This window comes from Dama dama, chromosome 12, assembly GCF_033118175.1.
Source record: "Dama dama isolate Ldn47 chromosome 12, ASM3311817v1, whole genome shotgun sequence".
Taxonomy (NCBI): domain Eukaryota; kingdom Metazoa; phylum Chordata; class Mammalia; order Artiodactyla; family Cervidae; genus Dama; species Dama dama.
In genome coordinates, this window is record NC_083692.1 from 71,636,039 (window position 1) to 71,660,110 (window position 24,072).

Below are 24,072 nucleotides of genomic sequence, written 5' to 3' on the forward strand. Positions count from 1 at the left end.
AAATAACTTTATCAAAATGAGCTTTTGTAACCTCCACTTGTTAGCATGGAGCATGGCAGTAACCATGTGGTTAGATGTGTGTTATGGGTCAGTTTTTGTCAAAAATATTGGACAAAAAAAAAATTGGACAAAAATATTGGACAAATTACACTCTGGAGTCAGATAGACAGCAGGTTGGCTAGCAGATGCATACTGCATACTCAGACACTAAATTGCTTTTCAGTAGTTCATTTTTGATAATGGCATTAATTAATCTTATGCACCAGGTTCTGTGCTAGACATCTTATATACATTATAGCAATACTTATATTCACCATAAAAATCCAAATTTAGAGCCTAAAGCCATTTAGTAAGTGGTGGACAAACTCAGTCTGTCTCAAAAACTTATTTCTCTAAACTGCAGTAGTGCCCACCTCTCCGTTGTAAGTAAGTATTGAGTTTAAAGTAAAACTCTTAATATAAAAATAATGTTTAATCTGACCTTTAATTGGCAACTAAGAAGAAATTAATGCTTTTTTTTTTCTTTTTTAGTTAACTTGGGTTATTTGACCCTTGAGGATTCTAACCAGAGATTATGTGATTTGTTGTTGTTTAGCGATGGAAATTAAGACTTTAAATCTAATTGCTGTTAATATTTCATACTTTGAAAAGAAAATAAGTATGTATGGTCTATCACATGTGGTTGTTTTTATAGTTCACTGTGATACAAGCCCGGAAGGGTCATCTCAGAGTTCATTCTCTCCTGTCGCCATCAGTGGAAACCATTTGATCAGTACAAATGTGCTAAGGCGAAGTAAAAGGCTTGCAAGCAAAAAAGTTTGCAGGTAAGTTATCCAGGTTGGGTAAAAATTTGATATATATACTTTAAAAATATTTTATCTTTCTATTGAGAATCATATTTGAATAATAATCTTTAAAAATCCCCTTTGCCTTTATAGTCTTATTAATCTAGGGCCTATCCTTCCGAGAAAGATTCCTAATTTGAGTCCATTTTGCCTGTTTAAAATCCTATTTTATGTTGATGTGGGTAATTTTTAAATTTCCTGTTAATATAAAAAGCTAGTCTAATGATTCTGGTTTATAAGTGACTCAACTCTTATGATCAACAGGAAAAATCATTTTTTATGCAGATACAATGTGTTCATGTATGGTATCTTAAACCTAAAAAATTATTACTCTATTCAGTTATTAACAATGTGATTTGCTCTGGGCTTTCAAACTTTATTTTGTAGGAATTCCTCTAGTTCTTATGCTGTAAACTGATGTTTTTAATTTCAGTCTTTCTAGGGTGGAATCAGGAAAAGCAGGCTGCTTCTCTCCTAAAATCAGCCGTAAAGATAAGGTTCGAAGATCTCTTCGTTTGAAATTTAATCTAGGGAGAAACAGCAAAGATGGAGTAAGTGTCTTTCACCATTTCACTGCTATTCATATTAGTGTACAGCTGAAGATTGATGCTAAAAGGCCCTCTCAACCCTGTCTCTCTTCCATCTACTGCCCTGTTCTCAACTCGTCTTTATACCAAGCATTTACACTTGAGTAGTTATCTCCAGTTCCTCCTTTTCTATCCTCCTGAAATCAATTCCAGTGACGCTTTCATCCCCAACTCTCACTGAAATAGATCTCACAAGATTACTCATGAATTCAGCACTGCTCAAACAGGTGGACAAATATGAGTCCTTATTGGACTCAATCCATCAGCAACATGTAACCCAGCTAATGACTTGCTCTTCTTTGGCATATTTTCTTTCCTCGCTTCAAGGATATTTTAGTCTTTTGATTTTCTTCCTTCTTTGCCAGTTAATTTTCTAATTCCTTTATACTGGAGAAGCCAAAGCTTTGCCCTTGGATTTCTTTTCTCACTCCACTCACTCAAGGTGATCATCAGCTCTAACTAAATATCATGTATTTACTTAGGACTTTAAATTTGTATCTCTAGCCCAAATTGCTCTCCTGAACAACTTGACTGCTTAACATTTACCTATTTGACCTCCCAGTTGGGAGGTACTGACATCTTAATAGAGCTCCTGAGATGCATTTCTTCACTGCTGTTACTTCTCCACTCCTCCCTCTCTCCAACCTATACTTCTACCTGTAGTCTTCACCATCTCAGTTATGGCAATTTATTCTTCCAAGCATTTAGGCCAAAAACCATGCAGACATTCTGGACCCCTCACTTTGTCTCACACGTACCATCTAAACCATTAGGGAATCCTGTCTAACTTCTGCTTCCAGGGTCTATCCAGACTGACCACTTTTCACAGCACTTTATTTCTAACCTTTTGAGTTATGTCATTTAAAACTTGGATTACTACAAAAAGTTCCTACTTTGCTGCAGTACTAGAGCCTAAATTATCCCCTAAAGAGCAGAGTTAAGTCATGTCACCCCTTTTCAGAACCCTCCAGTGGCTCCCCGCTTCTCTGTCACGAAAAAAAAAAGTCAAAGTTCTTACACTGATTTGCAGTGCGCCACATGGTCTGTTCCTGGCCTCCCTCTTGGAGCTCTCCTCTACCACCCTCCCCTGCTCATCTGACTTCATTCACTTCTGCCTCTTTGTGATTTCTTGAATGTGCCAAAACTTGCTTCAGCATTAGAGGTTGAGGCATTTTCCTCTCCCTGGAATGTTCATTCCCCTTATACCTTCATGACTCACTCTGTTTTCTTTACTCACAAATCATCTTCAGATCAATGTGTTTAAAATTGTACCTCCCCCCGGCCACAAAAAAATTATACTCCCACCCTTCACCACTCCATATCCTTTTTACCCTGTTTTACTTTTCCTTCTAGCATTTTTCATTTTGTGTATTGTATATTATACATTATAATTTATTGTCTGCCTTACTCTGGTCTAAATCTCCCCATCAGAAATGTAAATTCCATGAGGGTAAGATTTTGGTCTGTTTTTGTTTTCTTTCACTCTGGTGAACAGTCCTGGGCACAGAATCACCACAAAAAAAATTTTTTTTAATTAATGTATGAGGCTGTTTTTATTTTAGATCATAATATAGCTAATATTATGATCTAATAATAGCCATTAATAGCCAGTCAAATGCTTATAATTTCCATCAGCATGCATGCAAATATATTGTTTGCTATAAAATTATTCCTAAATTATATATATCTACCTTTTAAAATTAGCTATAGATGATTTTGATAACTACAAAACAATAGTTTGTCTTAATATTTTGAATTAACAAGGTTTATTTCTTAACCAAAACATTTTCAATTTTTTGTGTACAGAATGAGTGTTCTGGTGTCAAAAGATCTGAAAATGTTGGTCGACGACTTGCAAATCAACAAAGTTTAAAAACTAGGATTGAATCTGTAAAAACAGGTCTGCTTTTTAGCCCAGATACTGATGAAAGATTAACAAAGAAAGGTATGTTTACATGATATTGGTAGAGTTTTACCCCAAAAACCTACTTTAAAAATTTTTTTTTTTTTTAGTTTTCTTTCCATTTTATTGAGATAATTGACATATAACCTTTAGTTGCTTTTTTAATGATAAAATGTATTAAGTACTTGAAAATTCATGTTTGAATAGTGAAAATATTTGAATTGGGGTGTATTTTTATATGAACAATTGGATCTTTACGATGTAAAAACAAAAATGTTTATTATTTATACATTAAAAAATTACTTTTTGTATTGACTTGTCATTTTTTATCCACACTTTAAACTTTTTATTTTGTATTGGAGTATAGTCAGTTAACAATGTTGTGGCAGTTTCAGGTGAGCTGCAAAGGGACTCAGCCATACATATACATATATATCACAAACAATTATTTTTAATACAAATCTAATTTATCGGAATTAAATGCTTAGTATTTATCATATATTTGAATAACATTTCAAAAGTAAGTTAAATATAAGTTTTAAAACACTGAAATGCTTTATTTTAGGTTCGAAAAAGATCAGTAAGTCAGAGGAAAACTTAATAACTCCAGAGCGACTAAGTGGAACAAATTACCGGATGTCTTGGATAGGACCTACTAACTCAGATTTTCAAGAAGTAGATGGAAATGAAGCTTCTCCAATAGATGGAACTCTTGAGGTGGAGGACTCTTCTTTGGAGCCTGATATGATGGTTGAAAAGTCCCCTATTGGCTCATACGAGCTTACCCCTCCTAATGTACACAGTACGCACAATAACAACATAACTGGCGGCTCTCTTAGTGGTGATGAAAATAACTTGACCACAGAGACTGTGGTGAAAATTCAGAAAGCATTTTCTGAATCTGGAAGTAATCTTCACGCATTGATAAATCACAAGCAGTCACCATTAACTAATGTGGAGAAAGTAAAATTCAATGAAACATCTTCTACCAAAGGTAGCCCAGAGAAAAATCTCTTGAAAACTAATTTGACTGTGATAGAATCAAATGGACACCGTACCAGTAACGATGAAAATAGCTTTTCAGAAAGTGACTTCTCACTACATCAGCCTCAAAAATCAGATAGAGAAGCCACTATAAAATGTTACTCAACTCAGATGAAGATACAACTGGAAAACAACATTCATTTGAATATACCAAAAGATTATTTAAGCAAGCAAGAGTTGCCCAGTGATGAACATGTAAGGAAACAAGAGTCCCCAGGGGATACCCTCAATACTAAATTAAAGGATAATCAAAATTTGATTGAAGAGAACTTACTGAAACACACAGCTTCTAGGGAGGTTGTGGCTAGCACCTCTTCCTCGGAACAGAGCACGTGCAGTAGCGCAGACCTGCCAGAACCGAGTCCTGTGGGGATCATTAAACAGCGGTCACTGGTGGAAACACGTGATGAAACGGTTTCTGAATGTTTACAAATGACAGAGCATGGAAGGGTTTCAGACCACATACAGTGGTTTAACAGACTTTCTTTAAATGAACCAAATAGGACAAAAGTTAAGTCACCTCTTAAGTTTCAGCGTACGCCTGTCCGTCAGTCAGTGAGAAGAATCAATTCTTTGTTGGAGTATGGTGGACCTCCTCCAAGGCATAAATTAGCAAGTCTTGGTGATACTGCTTCTCCTCTGGTTAAATCAGTGAGCTGTGAGAGTGCTCTTCCCTCTTGTATAGAAAGTATGACTATGACAAAAGATTCCTCCCTTCCATGTACCAGATCAGGTCCTAAAGAACAGAAGTCTACATCTTGCAAGCAGTCAAATATTGATATGATTTCAAAATCAAGCATGGAGGTAACTTCTACATCTTTCTTACAAATGAAGAGGCACCCAAACTCTGTGAATGCGTCTCTTGGGTCCACCAGAGTTTGTAAACAAGAAGTGATATCTAATAATCAAATTAAGTTTCCCTTGGATGATCTAACAAACCATGATATAGTAAAATCTATTGTAAGTAATGATAAGGTCATTCCCCCTAGCGTAAGCAACAGGGTCCTTAGAAAACCATCAGAAAAAGAGAGGATCTGGTATAAAGGTTCTCCAAAAAATCCTATTGGAAAAGTTCAACTACTACCAACAAGTAAACCTGTAGACTTGTAATTGGTAAATGTTGTTCTTGTCATTAATGTATATAAAATTATCAATTGGTGATATGACTTGCAAGGTAATATGATGTGTTTGTAGCTCAGGATGATTGTTATGTGATGAATTTAATTTCATTGCACAAGCAACTTGAATTCTTGTTTTTCTTAATTATGGCAATATTTAAGCTATCTTTAATTTTATTGTGATCTCTTAAAGCAGAGGTTACACTTTACTTTCTTAAAGAAATTGTTGACTGGGTTTATAAGAAGTTAATTTTTGAGAATTGGATGGATTTTATTTTTTAATGTGTGATAGAATGGAATGAGTTGTGCTGATTTCTTGTTACTCCTAAGTCAGATGAAGTTTCTCCAAGAAATCTCAACACACAGAGGGAGAGATAAGCCCTGCAGATCTTATTTCTCAAATTCCATTAATGTTCAGTGTCTTTAAAAATCCCTAGAAATTAATTTGCTTCAATAGCATTTTAATCCTTTGTTCCTTTTGGATGTAATTAGGTTTATATTGCCTATAGATGTGACAGTGTGGTCCCTAGAACTAAGAATAATGGCTGGTGCAGAATGACGATGACTCAAGTGTGCTCACATAGTATGAGGCTACAGAAATAACAGATGACTTTTAAGCCATACTACATTTTTAAAGTTAATTTGCACAAATACATTTGTATCTGTTTTGTCCAATATAGAATTTAAAATTTTTTAAGAAGGGGTAATTAAGCTTGGAAGATTTTAATCAAAGTGATTGCTTGTATGCAGATGCTTGGTTTTAGACTTTGAAGTAATTGATGCGCCTCTGTACATTTACCTTGGATTCTTTCAAGAACCTGTGATGGTTTTGTCATGTGTGTAAATGTTATTTATTTAGCATAGACATTAAAGATAACTTTCTGGAAAATGACTTGCCTGAGACTCTAATGAAATTCAAAGTACCTTTTAGAATTTGATCCAAATTGTCAAGCTAATCTATCTAAATTGATATTTAAATTATTAGAAATAACAAAGTTTTAAGGACAGAATACTATCACCAGTAGAGTGTATTTAAGTTTTAGAAGAAGGAATATGCATGCAGAATCAATCACTAAAGATGGTTTTGCAGGTCAGGTGTTAGAATGCCACATTCAAAGGTGAGGGCAGAACAGAACCACACTGCACACCGCTCAGAACAACCAGGCAGTATGAATGTGTGGGAGGAATTTAAAGTCATCAGAGGTTTGCTTTACCAAGCCCTCCTTGATAGCAGTACATCTTATTCAAAAGCTATTTCCCATTTCTATAATCACTACCTAGGAATTGACCCTATCTCAGAATTAGGAAGTATTACTTATTATGTAAAGACTAAAATCTGTAGATAGAAACATCATGTTTATCTGACATCAAAACAGGTTTTTAATACAGGTATGCATTTCTGTTGATGGTATTTCTAATAGTAAGTAGATATAGAAAATATTCTTAAATTCTGAGATGTTTGTTTTTGCAAGCAGTTCTTTTTAACTTTATTTTTTTAAATGCATTAATGTCCTTTGATTTCCATGGGAGTAGGTGAAATGTTGAATTGAAAGCCTAATTCAGTAAGAAGGCAAGAAATTAACTGTACAAATCACCTGAATCAGTGGATTTTCTGAGAGACTAATCATTAATAATAAAAGATATTTATAAAAAAAAAAAAACTACCCACATGTCACTCCATTTTTTGTTAGCTGAAAGCTGCAGTACAGAGTAAAGGATTATGCAGGTGCAAAGCTTGGAGATGTAACTGGAGAGTTGGGAAAGTTGAGTTTTAGCCTTGATTTAGTATTCATGTTTTCATTTTTTCTTATACAATAGAATGTTTTTAATCTCATGGGGATATTTAATCAAATGATATACAAACATACTTAAAAGTCTGGGCATGTGCGGTAACTCCAAAAACTATTTTCATTTTATTCTTACAAGTAAATGAAACTCTAATATTAATTTGGTTATTATGGGCAACAAACAATACAGTTATACATAGAACTTAATAGACCGCTTGACAACATTCTAAAATCACTAAAAATTTTTGATACAAGATTGTGAAAATCATCAAGCTCAGAACATACAAGGTTTTGTTTTTAGAATATAAAATTTCATATGAAGCATGAACAGTGTAGTTTGGTCAGATTTCCATTCAACACAAAGGCAGTCAATTATAGTGGCATTTCTGTTTTTCCAGGCACAAAATGAAGATAATAAACATTAAAATTTAGAATTGGAAAAAACCCTCATTATGTGTGAATAATAAATATTAAAATCCAGCATGGTCTTTAAGCCTAGAACCAATGGGCAATATATTTGTTATTTTGCACTGTTAGCATGCGCTGAAATAAAAAGCTGGAAGCATAAGACCATCCATGGAAGAAAAGGTGCTAGGAAGGAGGCTGGCTTCAAACCAAAAGGTCATGGATGAATTTTGCAGGCCCCCTCTTGATTGCATAAAGTTGCTGTTGATGATAATGGATTTGGGGACAGAACAAGGATACAGAATTCTGGATTCTAACCTCATCAAGGTATTTACTCTGGGATCTCCAAGTACTTAATCTCCAAGTATTTAACATCCCCAGTCTTGATGAAAGAAACTGAAATACTTATTCGTCGTATGGTTTTACATTTCAATTCTTGTGTTTGAAAAGAATAAAAATGGATATGTTTTCCAGTGTGCAGAGTATGATTTCAGGCAAAAGAAATCTTACTTGATAGCTGGTGTGGAAGTTTAGAAATAGCATTCAGAACTAATATTCCTAGAGGTTTTCATGTGGTTTTGGTTTATCACTTTAACAGAAATTTAGAGCATCTTGTATTAAATATCTCCATAATTTTCCTGCTCAATGAAAAGTCTTCTGAAAGCACTCAATATACCTGATCACTGCCATCATTAAATATTCTTAAGGCCTCAACTTCTGTTTCTCTCTCCTATCAGTGCCCCAGTACCTGTTTCCTCTTAAATATAAAAGATGTTTAAAAAGCTGAAAAGTGGCAAAATTAAAGGTGTGCTATTGCAAATGAAGGACAGAAGTGGGGAGGCAATCTAGCCCATTGTTTAGATAATTGCTTGAGAAAAGGTTCATTACTTCCAAAGGGGTCGACGGAGGAAGAGGGCCTCGGGGAGATGTGTATGTGGGATGCGTGGGCGAAAGGCCCCCAGCTTCTGGGTTGGCTTCTGGGGAGTCCTGGCCAGCAGCCTCCACCTGCTGGAGGAGGGACGGGGCGGGGCTAAGATGAGGTGGGAGGTGACGCACCAGCAACCCAGATCGCCCCGCTTCTCGCCCGACCCCCGCAGAGGCCCAGACCGCGGCAGGCTCCTCCGTCTGCAGCTCGGTGAGTCCTTGGCTGATGCCAGCTCAGACCTCGGCCTGACGCCCACCCCCGGCCGACGGGTTCTTCGCGATCGGGAGTGGGGGAGGGCGTCCCGCTGAAATCCTTGAGCCAGAGGCTGGGGGCAGACAAAGGATGGGTGGGAAAATCGGAGGATCGGCTCTAAATGAGAGGGAAAGAGTCGGGAGGAAGAAGGTTGGGTAGCTCGTCAAATCTGAACGATGTTGGCTGGGGGTGTAAATGAAACAAAGACATCCTGCGTGCAGAGCCGAGGAGGGAAAGACGGAGATGGCCGGAGAGGCGGGTGCCTGCCTCTGGCCTTTTGGTCAGATTGCGGGCTCTGCTCTCTCAGCTCTTTGTAGAACAAGGTTTTCCATCTGAGAGTGGCTTCTTAAAAGCCTTTCCTTTACAGAACTAGAATTTGGGGGTTATGAATATTTCCGTTTCAGGGGAGAAATGCACGCCGCCACCATCTCTGCCGGCTCCCAGAGCAGGGTGGGCAGAAGAGGGTTTGCAGGGCCCCTGCCTGAGGTGTCCGCCCTAAGGTCCAGCAGCTGCAGACGGAATCTGTGTGAATATTTGTTCTCTTGTTCTGCAGGCTTGCGGTTGCATAGATAGAAGCCAACGTTCAGGACAGGTTGACTCCCCCGACTTTCACCTTCTCTTTCACTTGTTCTTTTCTCTCGTCACCTTTCGATCCCCCCAATTCCAACCTCCAGAACAGTGCGGTGATATTGCCAACTTAATAACAGCAATCTGGGGGTCTCTGTGCCCGGCACTGTTCTCTGCGCTCTTGCATGTGCTCCCACACTTATCCTCACGGTGACCCTGAAAGACAGATGCTTTTCTCGTCCGTTTTAGCAGAGACGGAAGCTGAGGCATTTGCCTACGACCCCCTGGTCTCATTTGGTGCAGCAAGCAGCCCTCCTCTTTCTTCCCAGATTGCAGGGCAGGCCTGAGCTGTGTATATATTCATCCGCACTCAGGATCTCAGGTGTGTTCCGTGTTTGCTCAGCTAAGATGGTCTCTTCTGCCAGCCCCAAGCTCTCTGTGCTTCTGTACGGTGTGCGTCTTCCAGCGCCTTCCCATGAGCCTGTTCTTCCCCAGGACGAGGAAAGCCAAGATGTCACTCTCCCTCTCCCTTTCTCAAGATGGAAGCAAAGTTTTGTTGTTTGTTTAAAAGCCGGAGAGAGTGGTGGAGGAGGAATGGTGCAGAACTTCCAGAGAGCTATGAGGACAATAAAAAATGACAGAACTGCCATTATCGTCTAGTCTTTCAGGATGTGAGGACACAGGGAACTGGCCATCTCGGACAATTTTGTTTCTTTAATACCTTCTCACAGCTCATCTCCTGGTTAGTGTGGACATGTGAGGCCTAAGCAAACCCTTAAGAATTTTCATTGCAGTCTCTCCCTGGGCGGCCCTTGAATCACTCCCTGGAGTGATCACATGATCGCATCATCACAGTTGATGATTGTGGCCAATCGATGTACGTGTGGTCTTTTTTCTGCAGGTTAAAAATGGTCTCCAGGATGGTTTCTACCATGCTGTCTGGCCTGGTGTTATGGCTGATGTTTGGATGGACTCCGACAGCTGCTTATAGCCCAAGAACCCCAGACCGGGTCTCAGAAACAGACATCCAGAGGCTGCTCCATGGCGTGATGGAGCAGCTGGGCATTGCCAGGCCTCGGGTAGAGTACCCAGCTCACCAGGCCATGAACCTTGTGGGCCCGCAGAGTATCGAAGGTATTTACTGTGTCCTGCCAGTTAGCAGTTTCTATCATTGCTGTTGTTCAGGTGCTAAGTTGTGTCTGACTGTTTGCAACTCCATGGACTGTAGCACACCAGGCTTCCCTGTCCTTCACTATTAGCAGTTTCTATTAGCAGTAAAATAATTAATACATATTGAAGAAACTCTACTTTCTCCCTGTTTTCCCTTTCTTCTTATACTATACAGCATATACATGCAGACACATAAGAATATAAGTCCTGTGATAACAGCGACCTTATCTAATTCACAGCTGTAGCCCTAGCATCTAGCACAAAGTCTGATACGTTAGTATATATCAAGTGAATGAAGAAACATCTAGCGTTGTCACTAAAAAAAGATTAGATCCCAGATCCCACATCTTCTCCCAAACTGATCTTTGGGAAATTGTATCCCCAGCTGCCTACCTCTGAACCACTGCCAGCCAGTATTTAAAAAAGATCTTCAAAATATAGGACCTAAAGGATCTGATTTGATTCTTAAGGAGGACATCAGATAAACCTAGAAGGAGCCAATGACGTACTGGCATTAAGAGTTTAGGTCAAAAACTTAAAAAATATATCTTAAAGTGTAACGAATGTTAATTTAATTGTTTCATGGTGGTAAGACGATTGCCCCCTTGAGTTTCCCTGAGTTTCTGGCAATATAGTTTTAATACTTTTCTTAGAAAGTGGTACTTTTTTGCTTAGCGCTTTATTTATAGAGAATTGGAGCCTAGGTCTTGAGCAGCTCTTAAGAGCAGGTGCCTTATTTCCATGCCTGGCTTTATATCTCTGATTCTGAATGTTCTCTTTCTCCACTGAGGTGGAGCCCTAAAGCTGGAGGATGGTTAATTTTGTTTGAACACAAGAGAGCACTTCAGGTGCTTGGGCACAGGAGTGGGTCTGAAGAAAACATGTGAATTCTTTCTCTGAGTTTTGTCAAAACATACAACCAGCAAATGCTATTTCCCGTGCATCAATTTTGTATAATTTTGCCTGAGTCTATAATTTCTTACAACAGCTATCTGCCTTGGGGGTCCAGGGAATGCCATGGATATTGTTGACATATGATTCTCATTTCTGTCGTTTTACCCATAGTTCTAAACCACTGAGAAAAACTAACTCTGTGGGATTGTTGTGTATGTGGCTGACATTTGATTTCAGGAGTGGATTAACGCAGATGACTTGAATCAAAAGCATGCCAGCCTAGCACGGGGCTTGAGGTGGGAACAAATCAGACAGAGCTTCACACCACCCCTTCTGGGGTGAATCTAAATCCTGCCCAGTACCTGCTGCCACCTCTGGCTTCAAACACACCTACCCATTTCAGACCAGCTCTTTCAAGACATGAATATGCCCCTTTAATCATAAGTGCTGTTTAGTCACCCAGCTGTTGTCATGGAGACAGTTTCCCAGGTTTCCTTTAATACTGGAAGCCTGATCATCTGTGCGGAAGAGAAACAGCAAATCCCTGGCCATCCGCAGCCTGTGTTTATCCAGAGCCTCCTTGTCTTTGCTCAGTAGCCAGCTGTTTGGCACCTGCTCTGTGACAGCCACTGTGCAGAAGGCGCTGAGACCGCTCTGTTCTAGAGGATTCTTGTCTGGGAGTAGGGGCAAGGGGAGGTGATTACTGTGTCAGGGCCAGTGTTCTGACAGATATACAGGCAAGGTGCTACCACGGAAGTGAAGAACAAAGTATAACCTATTCTGCTTGGGGGTAGATGGAGGTGGTGGCTTTAAAGAAATGCTTCTTTGAAGGAGCAATGTTTGAACTGGGTTTTGAAGTTTGAATAGGAATTCATCAGGGAATGGCAAGTGAAAAGGTATGGAGATACGAAAGCGTGGCTTAGAACAATTCAGAATCAAAAACTGTTTTTATTACCCTTGGGGTAATGTGATGTCATGAGCTTCCCAGGTGGCGCTAGTGGTAAAGACCCCAGCTGGTGCAAGGGATGGAAGAGATGTGGGTTCCATCCCTGGGTTGGGAAGACCCTCTGGAGGAGGGCATGGCAACCCTCTCAGTATTCTTTCCTGGAGAATCCCAAGGACAGAGAAGCCTGGTGGGCTACACAGTCCACAGGGTCACACGGTGCCAAACACGAATGAAGCGCCTTAGCGCGCGTGCAGTGTGATGTCATAGCCGTGTTGGATCTCTTATAACAGTGTCTGTGGAAGGTATGAATATCAGCTTGTGTTCTAGATTTGTTACTGTGTAAAATTTATCAGACATTTAGCAGCTTAATACAGTACTTACTTGTTACGTCAGAGTTTCCTTTAGTCAGGAGTCGGGCATGGGTTAAGCAGGGCCTTCGGCTCAGAGTCTCATCAGGCTGAAAATCTCAGTGTTGACAGGAGATGCAGTCCTGGCTGGAGCTTGGGGTTCTCTTCGGAATGCATCTAGATTGTTGGCAGAATTCAATTTTTTGCTCTTGTGGGACCAAGGCCCCTTTCTCTGGTTGGCCGTCAGTGGGGTCCCTCAGGTTGCTTGTAAGCCTCTCACAGCTTGGCAGCTTACTTTCTCAAAGCCAGAGGGAGAATGTCCCTTTAGTCTGCTAATCATCATACAGTATCATTGTAGGAGTGATGGTCCCTTTGTCTTCGTCATTTGTCAACGGAGTGATAGTCCACTGCGTTCCCAGGCCGCACCCACGCTCGAAGGCAGAGGATTACTGCAGGGCGTGTGCACCAGTAGGTGGGAATCTTGGGGGGAGTGGGGGGGTCATCATAGAATTCTGCCTATTACAGCTTGAATGCAAACTAACAGAGAAAATAGCCCAAAGACTTTGGAGGGAAGAGGAAACAAACTGGGAAGCCTGACTTTTTTCCTGTTGTGGACTTTGGCATTTAAGTTATTGCATGGTCTAATATTTTCTCATGTGAGTGTATGATTGTTTCAGCTCACTTGTTTATTTGCATTGTCTCTGCTCAGACAATCATTCCTGCTAATTCCCAGGGGTCTGACAGATGCCTGGGTTATCTTCCATATACCTTCAACATTTATTTTAGTATATTGTTATGAAGGACCAAGTTAGAAAGGCTTTCGAATTTTTATAGGAAGAATACCCAGAATATAAATGCAAAAACCTCAAGATGAGCGCAGGGAGGCTGGTGTGGCTGCAGTTTCAAAGTCATCCGCTCAGAGAGGCCTGCCCAACTGCCCAGAGGAGCTCTCCCCATTCTCTGCCATGGTGCCCTTTTGTATTTTTTAAACTCTAGCATTTAAAAAAAAAATTATAATGAATGTTTATTTCCTTGCTTGTTTATTGTCTGTCTTCCCACTGGAATGTCAGTTCCACGAGGCCACATCTTTTGTTTACTGCTTTATACCCAGACACATTGTAGGCAGTTGGTAAATATTTGAAGAATGGATGTGTATTTGAATAAATATTTTAAAACTAAATATATCTGGCAGTGGGCTGCCCAGGTGGCTCAGAGGGTAAAGAATCCACCTACAATGAAAGAGACACGGTTCAGTCCCTGGGTTGGGAAGATCCCCTGGAGAAGGAAATGGCAACCCCCTCCAGTATTCTTGCCTGGAGAATTCCATGGACAGAGGAGCCTGGTGGGCTACAGTCCATGAGGTTGGAAAAGAACTGGATACAACTTTGAACAACAACATATCTGGCATCAGTAAGTATATGAGTATAGAATTTATATTCTATTTGACATCTGGGTCTCTTGAGACTTCTTCCCCTTAAGCTCAAGGAAAATATTCCACTTCTGTTCTCTCTTTTAAAAATCAGGACCTCGGTGATAATGTGCTCGTCCAAAGGTCTGTTTACTTTGACGACGACTGATCGACTGATCCCCAGGGTGCAAGTTTCCTACCTTCCCTCCAGGGGCGTATTGAGAAATGGGGACTTCTGCAGTTCTGGAACAAAACCAGCAGAGGGCCTACTAGACCTGAAGCATGTAGATGTAAGAGGGTTCCTGAAGCCTGCTACCCAGCCTCCTGGTTGTTAAGCCAGCCTCCTTGTTGACCTACTGTAGATGGTCGCTGGGGAGAAAGCGTTTGCCCAAAGCATCAAGAGGTTGGAGGTTATTTTTCACTTCTCCATAGGTACCTTAATCATGACTTGGTAAGGAATATCTTTCAAATGTGTAAATTTGTAACCTAAAGCAAAACAAAAACAGAGTGAAGACAAACAGGCACCAACTAATTGTTTTATAGAGAAGAAAACATGGTTTAATGGAAAGGAAAACCTGGCATGAGTCTTTTTTTTTTGGATGGTAGTTTATTTTTCCAGATTGAGTCTTAAGCATACTTTTTACAAGCTGTGTGTGATCTCAGTGACTTTCCTGAAACTTGGTTTTCTTATACATAAAGTGGGGCTCCAGCCTACTTACATGTGAAAAGTGGGTGCTGTTAGTAACTGAATCAGGCAAGCCTTTTCTCACTTTGTGGAGTATCAGGAGCATAGCTGCAGTCTTTAATGGCCTTCCCTGATATTATTGTGGGTGATTCACCCAGTTACCAGTACATCTCAGCCGTGCTACCATGCACCTTGCATCTCAGCTGTGTCCCCAAGCTCAAATCGGCTCATTAGTCAAAATGACATAGATAACTGCTTACTGTTGTTATATTTTCCCCAGAAACAAGGAAAGTCACCAGCTGTCCAAGAGATTAGTTCAGAGAGCCATTAGCTATGAGGTAGAAATGCTTGGGAGTCAGAAGTGGCTCTGCCAGCAGACACTAATGTTAGCTTTTGATGAATCCAATCAGAAAATGTGCTTCTGTTTTCAGGATAGCAGCCTCAGGTAGAAAGGGGTCTGCTCAATGCCACGGGTTCATTTCCCCCTACCCTCCTAGACCACCTGATAACACCAGATATCAAACCACTGAGGGATTTATATATACTGGCACTTAATGGATCCCAAATAAATTTAAACCGATATTGCCAAACATACAAATACCAAAATTCCTTTTTATAACGCTAAATTTTGGGCTTTAAAATTTCTTTTTACTTTAAACAAAAATTATTTACTTAATAAATGTCAGGTGGAGAAAGAATCTGTAAGATAAGGTCTGTTTAAAGGGGTGGATGCTAAGGAGCCTCTATTTCGTCAACCTCTGGCCTCGTAAAGGAACCGCAGTGCCTGCATTTGACCACCAGGGGGCACCAGTTGCCTCCTATTTGAAGGTTGGTGGTGGTTTAGTTGCTAAAGCGTGTCTGACTCGAGACCTCCAGGACTGTAGCCCGCCAGGTTCCTCTGTCCGTGGGATTTCCCAGGCAAGAATACTGGAGTAGGTTGCCATTTCCTTCTCCAGGGGATCTTCCTGACCCAGGGATCAAACCTGAATCTCCTGCATTGCTGTGGTCTCCTGCGTTGTGGGCGGATTCTTTACCGACTGAGCCACCAAAGGTGCCGGTTGAAGAGAAGAGTCTTAAACACTGATCAACTGACCTGAGCCTCTCAATTTCAGGCTAGCCTCTGTCTGCAGTTGGAGGAAGGGCTGGGGGCTGAGACAGATATCTTGACTAAAATCTGTTTCTAGGTTATCCTCATCCTGGGAGAGCCAATGAGAGCAATGGGCTGGAAGGGTTGTCTTTGAGTGCAGCAGGGCCTCCAGTTTGGCTCATGTCCTTTGGGGTTCTGTTGAGCTCACCCTGAATTCAAATCCTTAATGTTTCCCTGGATGATTTCCAGTTTTTTGTCTTAGGCAATTACACCAATAGTGATAAGAAATTGAAAAGGAATAGGGGGAAATTTGGGTTTTTTTCTGGTGGTAGGGGAATAAGGAGATAAAAATGATGACTTATTTTACTGTTGCTTAAGGTGTCCTGGGACATCCAGGTGTGGATGTCCGGAAGGCACTTGGATGTATATGACACAGGAGAGCTCTCTGGGTGAAGGAAGGGGTTTGATAGTCATCATCATATTAGTGGTGGCTGATGTCATAGAAATGGATGAAGTTTCCTGGTGAAGTATTAATTAAGAAGAGCAGATACCTGAGAAAAAGCCTGGAAGACTCCATTTATAGGGCCAGGTAAAAGAATCTGCAAAGGAAGCCCAGAAAGATTGGGCATTAAGGAGAAACTGACAGGTTCAGTGTAACCAAAGAATGAGAGTTTCAGGAAGGGGCTGTGATCACTTTGTCAAAATTAGCAGAGAATTTATATAAAATCAGGACCATTGGTGCGGAGTGTATGCTAAGTGTAACCTCACTGAAGTTCCTGGGACTTTGGGTAGAACAGGTTCTGCAGAATAGTGGGGGCCAGAAACCACAGTGCAGGAAATAGAAGACAAGATATAGAAGTCTGTTCCAGAATGTCAGGTTGTGGGAGAAGACTGTGAAACGGTTGTGGAAGGATGAGGGGGTTGGTGATGGAGAGATGAGCAAGGTTTTTGTGTAGGTTGTTGTTTTAGAGATTTGAACTTGTCGAAGTGCTAATTGGCAAGAGCTGATGGAGAGAGGGGTTTCCCCGGTGGCTCAGACAGTAAAGAATCTGCCTACAATGCAGGAGATGCAGGTTTGATCCCTGGGTTGGGAAGATCCCCTGGAGGAGGAACTGGCAACCCACTCCAGTATTCTTGCCTGGAGAATTCTATGGGCATAGGAGCCTGGTAAGTTACAGTTCATGAGGTTGCAAAAAAGTCAAACATGGCTGAGCAACTAAGCATGCATGCACGCACATTGGAGAGAGAGTTAATGTTATGGGATGAAGGGCAGATGACTGATGGGAGGATATGGGAGGAGATGAAACCAAGAGCTCAGGTGGAGGCTGGGCTTTAGGTCTTTCCTCAACTGGGAAAAAAGGGAAGACATAGAAGTGTGTCAGGATGCAGTGAAGTTCATGCTTTGTTGTTCTTATTGTTGTTGTTCAGTCACCAAGTTGAGTCTGACTCTGCAACCCCATGGACTGAAGCACGCCAGGCTTCCCTGCCCCTCACCATCTCCCGGAGTTTGCCCAAGTTCATGTCTGTTGAGTCAGTGATGCCATCCAACCGTCTCATCCTCTGTCTCCCTCTTCTTCTTCTCCCTTCAATCTTTCCCAGCATCAAGGTCTTTTCCAATGAATCAGCTGTTCCTCCTCACCCCTCACAATCACTTCCTTGATTCAGTCGAGGAGGGCAGGTATTCTTTGCCACATTGTACAGAGGTGGAAGGAGAAGGTCAGAGAAGTGACTTTTCTAGGGATGCAGTTTGTATTTGAACTTGGTTCAAACACACTAGACTCTGGTATATCCTTCTTCTATCCTGGTCTGCTGTACAGAGCATGCTGCTTCTTAGGCTAGTTGATTAATGGTATGGTAGAGCACAGGCTTGATCTTGGACCAAACTGGGAAACAGTTTTATCTTTAGGGATGATCCTTGTTCCTGGGCTCATTGTTGACCTTTCTTTGAATTTGCTGCTCCATATAGACTGCCCATGAAGTGGCACTTATGATAAAGGGCCGTTTCCCTTCCCCGCCAAACTATGAGATCTGCAGGAGCAGACGCAGGGTCTGACCTGCTTTTTCTGTGTGCAGGGCCTAGACAGGGCCAGGCATGTAATGGATGATCACGAAATGTTTTTTGAAAGACCCTCTCACAGTATGTGTCCTAGAAACACTGACCTCTGAGATGCCAGCAGGTGAAACTGGTGTTATTTTAGTTCAGATCATCCAGCCTGTAAGTTTGAGCATTTAACCCTGATAATCCAATACTCACTGGCTTCCCTCCTACCCTTTGAGAATCCCAGCTCCTCAAAGTGTCTTAAATCCATGCATGATCCAGAACACAGAGGGCTGGTCCCTACCCTGGGGCACTTACCCATGTTCTCCTCTTTCCTCTCCTTGTCCCCATTGCTGGGCACCCCCTCATCCTCTGGACTCCAGCCTCTGAGCAGTTGCAGCCTCAGGGAGTCTGTCATAAGTGTTGGGTGGTGAAGATAGGGGGAGACCCCTCTGGTACCTCTAAAGAGGTTTAGGGACACAGAGCTTTCCCTTTTATTTCTCACTGTTCCCAACAACCCGCCGCCCCACCCGCACACCATGCTCTCCATAGATTCACAGGAGAGGTTGCACGGGAGAAACACCTAACTGGGCATCGGGCACCAAAGGGGTGAAAGTGGGTAAAGAATCCGCCTGCAATGCAGGAGACCCCGGCTCAATGCCTGGGTCGGGAAGATCCGCTGGAGAAGGGGTAGCCCCATTTCCCTCCACACCCCCACTGCCCATGAAGGCAGAGCTTGTCCCTGCCTCTGGTTGGCCAGCCAAACTCCTTCTCCCTTTAGTTTGAGCTTTTCCCCAGGGTGTATCTCATTCTTGGTGCATACAGGCTTCTGGAGATTGTCCTCCCAGACACACTGTCTCGTCTGAAGCCCAGAGCAGGTTCAAGCTGGGACCTCGACCTCATCCCACATCACCTGAGACTCACCATCTGGAGAGAGGGTGTGACAACGGCAGCCGCTGAGTCACCGCGGAGCGTGATGTCCACAGATAATTGGCAAAGGGGATCACACACGTATGGGAAAATGGTAACCAAATCTTATGTAATACTCTATGGTTTGCAAAAAACCCTTTCCTGAGCCCTGTCATATTTGATCGAACCTTTCTAACCATTAAAAAAAGTGTGATGTTGCCTGCAGTCACATCGCTTGATCTTTTCAATTTAGCTGGCAAACCAGCTGTGTTGGGTTTGACTGCATTTCTCCAGCCAGCTGTCTTCCATCCCCATCGACTTGGCTAATCCTGTGATATTTAGCTGAGAAGCTGTAATGATGCTGGGAGTCGTGGTAAACCACAGGCGAATTGGGGCAGATGGTGATCCCGGGATAGGAAGCCTCAGAAAGCAAAGTGTCTGACAAAATTGCCCTCTTGGAACAAATTGGCACCGTGGTCGTAAAGAAAGCTATGGAAGCCGGCTTGGGAAGGTTTAGCAGATCACAGCTTGGCACCACAGTTAAAAGTAAGCATGACTTTCAGCCATTGCAGGCCGTGGGATTGGAGTAGCAGAAGGGGCATGTGGTGTGGATGGTGGGGGATGTGGTCTCTGTGGAGCGGAGCAGGAACGGTGAGGCTTGAAGCCCAGGGGTTTGGGTCCTGGCTCAGACCAGCTGTGTGGCACTAAGTCAGTCCCTTAAACACTATGAAGTTTAGTTTTCCAGTCTGAAGACGGAGGTGAGCTACCCAGACCATCTCTCGGGGTTGATATAGTCGTCATGTTAAATCATGTGTGTAAAAGTGTTTGGGGCAATATGAAGTTTTACTCGTAATGGGAAGTATCGCTGTCATGGTCATTACTGCTTTCATTCAACCGTATGTATTTCTAGGTTAAAGGTTCCAGGGCTGGAAGATGGTATGTCTGTAGTGGTATCCCGTGTTTCCTGTTCCCCGTGTCCTCCTAGACTTGGCCTGGGGAAAATTGCCTGCAATAGTTGCATGTTAGACTTGGAGGAACCAGTTGACCTCTGGCCTTAGGAACTGCTAAGCTGCCTGTTAGTGTTACCTTAGGAGTTAGGAACTGTGTCTGCAGTGAGGATGGATGGTTCCTGAAAACCAGTAAAGATTAACTTTTCCATACTCAACAGTGCTCTGTTCTACTTCTTTTCTGGGTGGCTGTATAAGTCTTGTGTTTGGCTGTGACATGGGTTATAGAAGCATCTTAAAAGTTAGGACGACTGGCTGTTTAGTCAACTGCCAAGCCAAGAGCTTGCTCATGTGCATGTAGGAGATGCTGGTGTGAGAATGGTGTGCAGATGGGTTGGAAAGCATGTTCTCAGTGGCTTGAAAGGAGGCTGTCTACATGTCCGTGTTTCCATGGATGTGACTGGCAGGCCCTGGTCGGTACACTTCCCCTGAACCATGCATTCTATCAAAATACCATTTAACATATTTCCATCTTTATTAACTTTCTAAGTAATTATTGAGTACCTACACATTTGGGCTTCCCTGGTGGTGCTAGTGATAAAGAACCTGTATGCCAATACAGGAGACAGAGGAGACGAGGGTTCGATCCCTGGGTCGGGAAGATGCCCTGGAGGAGGGCATGGCAACCCACTACAGTATTCTTGCCAGGAGAATCCCATGGACAGAGGAGCCTGGTGGGCTGCAGTCCATGGGGTTGCAGAGTTGGACACAGGTGAAGTGACTGAGCAAGCATGTTACCACCTGCCAGGAACTGTGGCCTGGACATTTGCAAACCAACCTACGTACGTCTAATGTATTTACAAAGGATCTTTGTGAACTAGTTAAGAGTCAGCCATTATCTTCTAACCTGTTAGTAAAGGTTAAACTCTGACGTGAGGGACTGAGGCGTTTTCCCGAGACCCGGGGCAGCGGCAGGATTGGACAGCCTTTCCCCTCACTTTCGCATCCCTGGATGCGTTTTCCATCGGCGCTTCAGTCTCAAGGCCTCCAGAAGAATGCGTGTGTGCTAAATCACTTCAGTCGTGTATGTCTCTTTCCAACCCTGTGGACTGTAGCCCGCCAGGCTCCTCTGTCCTTGGGATTCTCCAGGCAAGAAGGCTGAAGTGGGTTGTCATTTCTACTTCAGGGGATCTTCCCGACCCGGGGATAGAACCCATGTCTCTTAGGTATCCTGCATTGGCAGGCAGGCTGTTTAACACTAGCACCACCTAGGAAGCCCTCCTGAAGGATAAGAATCAGAAAACACAGGCCATATCAGGAATGATGAGCTGTGTTTTCACATACCTGCTAGCTCCAGTGGGGTGGGCTGGCTAAATACAAACTGATCTCCAAGGAGCTGCTGGTTAGTAGCTGGGCCTGTGTTCTCTTATTGTAACCAGAAGCCCTTGTTTAAGCAGCTTGAAGTCCAGGTGAGGAAAAAGGACATAGAAATGGAAATGCACGCTTTCCACAGGCTGGGATAGAAGCTGAGAGTCCAGCATCTTGTTCTCATAGTCACCGTGACAGGAGCTCTGGGGGGAGTAAGGTGTTGTGCCCACAGCCTGCCCCTCACCAGTCGAAAAGATGTAGCAGGTCAGTTGAACTTGAGTTGGGCTTCCTTGAGGAGGGAACATGTGGATCAGGGGGACTCAGGTTCACGAAGGAAGAGGTAGGAGGAAATAGACTTTTTTATCCAGAATGTGTTGAGTGCAGGATGGTTGGGGGTGGGGAGGAGGTGGCAGGAAGGCTGGACACTTTTAAGGTTGTCACTGAATTTCTCTCCTTAAGGGGATCTGGGGGCACTTAACCTGATGGTCCAGTGGTTAAGACTCTCCGCTTCCACTGCAGGGGGCACGAGTTTGAGCCCTGTTTGGGGAACTAAGATCCCACATGCCAAGCAGTACAGCCAAATAAAGAAATAAAAGCGCTTAAAAAAAAAAAAAAGAAAAGATTTATACAAAGAATGTTGCAAGTGCCTCTGGCGACAGGGGCAGGTGGTCTGTGAGGCTCAGGGCCCTAAACTCCCCCAGGGCAGCACCTGCCTCCCCAGCCCGTCCCCTTGTCTGCAGAGTGTCCAATGAGCTCTCCGTCTGCTGGCAGATAAGGTCACCCGAGCCTGCAGGTGCCCTGGAGGCAGCAGTGGGCTGGTGGTACTGGGTGGGAGGTGGGGTGGGTACTGCGTTGTGTTTTGTCAAATACATGCACACTCAGTGCAGCACCGGTGGGGTCTCAGGGGCTGGAGGTGGGTGTCGCTTCCGTCACTCAGCGCATGTGGGTGTCAGAGAATAGAGGGGGCCTGCCTCGCACCTCGCTCAGCAAGGGCTGGATGATCTACCTGCACGCCGGCTCATTCCTCTAGTGGCTTCACTGTCCCGGGTCGTTCTTCCCTTGGACACCCTAGATTGTAAGCTCCCAGGGGAGCAGACACCGACCCTTCCCGGCACTTCAGAGGACACTGGTGCCCAGTGGGAGGTAACACTGCAGTGGGAAGAGAGCTTTGGCATGGCATCGGGCCTGAGCAAGGCAGAGGGATGCTCCCCCAGGGCCCGTAACGACTGTGGTGATGGGCCCGTCCCCCGGGGCTCCCCGGCAGGCTCAGGACACCGCTGGCCCGCTCCCATGGAGGCCTGTCAGAGTTTATCTTTGTGCGAGACATTGTGGCTGAGAAGACAGTCAGTCCAGGAGACTGGCCGGCCCTGCAGAGGCCCAGGGGACCTTCCTGGTACCATCCTCCCGCTCCAAGGATTCAGCAGGCCTGTTGTCAACCAGCCCAGCCCAGCTTGGATGAGATGCGGGTGACTAACGTTTTCCTCCCAGGCAGCAGGAGTGGACAGGCCTGCTGGGAGGAGTCCCTTTGCTGTAAAGTATGAGACGCCCGTCTCCCGAGCTGAACCAGTGGGTCTCTTGCTTTCTTCTTTTTTCTTAATCTTTCAGCAGATGATGGGAGGGGTCATCTGTTGAGTTTGTCCAGACTCTGAATAGTCCTTGGTCGCTGGAGTGTGCAAAAATATGGCAACAACACAGGTGCTCTTGCCTGAAAATGTTACCAAAAGGATGGGAACAAGAGCGGTCCTTCTGACAGTAAATGATGCATTATGCTAATATCAGAAGGGCTTTTTTTTTTTCCCCCTCCCCACATGTGTGGTCAGTGAAGAGAATTTTGGCAGTTGGTTCTCATTGAACCGGGTCTGTATACAGCACTCTGGAGCCCGGTCATCGCCTCTGGCTTTTTTAAAGGCAGGGTTGTGGTGCCTAGGGGTCTGGGCTGTGACGGCAGGACGTGCCTGCAGCAAGCAGGGAGTGGTCAGCCCACTCTCAGCTCTCCAGATCCAGGCCTTGAGCAGAGTGAGCAATTGGTACCCACGCAGCCGTCTTTGCAGCCTGCCCGCCCACGCAGGCCTCCCGACCCTCCCGACCCTGCTTCAGGGCATTCCTTTGTGGTTAATGACGAGTCAAATCTCATCCCTTACCCCCAGTTACAGCACCGAGGCGAGCACATGGTGACCATCAGCCTCGCTCCAGTCTAAGCAGACAAGCTGAGAGGCAACTAGTGGAAAACATAATAGTTTCTTTCTTTAAATGTTTTAGGGGAAGAGAACTAATATTGATTTTGTATCTACTATGTGCCAAACACTATATATATATATATATATATATGTATGTATATGTGGTGATGGTGGTGATTTAATCGCTAAGTTGTGTCCAACTCTTGTGACCCCATGGACTGTAGCCCACCAGGCTCCTCTGTCCCTAGGATTTCCCTAGGCTAGAATACTGGAATGGGTTGCCATTTCCTTCTCCAGGGGATCTTCCCAACCCAGGGATCAAAACTGGGTCTCCTGCATTGCAGGTGGATATACATGTGTGTGTGTGTGTGTGTGTGTGTGTGTGTGTGTGTGTGTGTGTAGTGTATATATATATATGCATATACTTTTGTCCTCAGAATTCCTATGAGATGCTTTCCTCTTGCAAGGACAAGTTGAGGTGTAGAGTTGGTGAGTAATTAATTGGGCAGGACTGACTAGCTAAGGGGGATATGGGTCTAGATTCAAATCATGTGAGTTTGACTCTAGAGCAGAGTTTTCATCCTCAGGACCTGTGACATTGGCCAGAGACGACTCTTGTTGTGGATGCTGGCAGAACGCCTTCGCTTTTGACAACCAGAAATG

The 24,072-nt window shown here is 43.4% G+C and overlaps 1 protein-coding gene across 6 annotated transcripts in view; it reads left to right on the forward strand.

The window, feature by feature from the left end:
* Positions 1-24,072, forward strand: part of LOC133066493 (neuroendocrine protein 7B2) — an 83,225-nt gene that overhangs the window by 15,171 nt on the left and 43,982 nt on the right. For 4 of the 6 annotated variants that reach the window (XM_061157634.1, XM_061157636.1, XM_061157635.1 and 1 more), the window contains exons 1-2: positions 8,730-8,824; positions 10,335-10,567. In XM_061157634.1, the coding sequence (XP_061013617.1) occupies positions 10,342-10,567 (226 nt within the window). In that variant the 5' untranslated portion in view covers positions 8,730-8,824; positions 10,335-10,341. Of the gene's footprint in view, positions 1-694; positions 825-1,278; positions 1,397-3,238; positions 3,378-3,900; positions 8,306-8,729; positions 8,825-10,334; positions 10,568-24,072 lie in introns of those variants that run through there. The other 2 variants (XM_061157633.1, XM_061157638.1) reach the window with 2 other exon arrangements.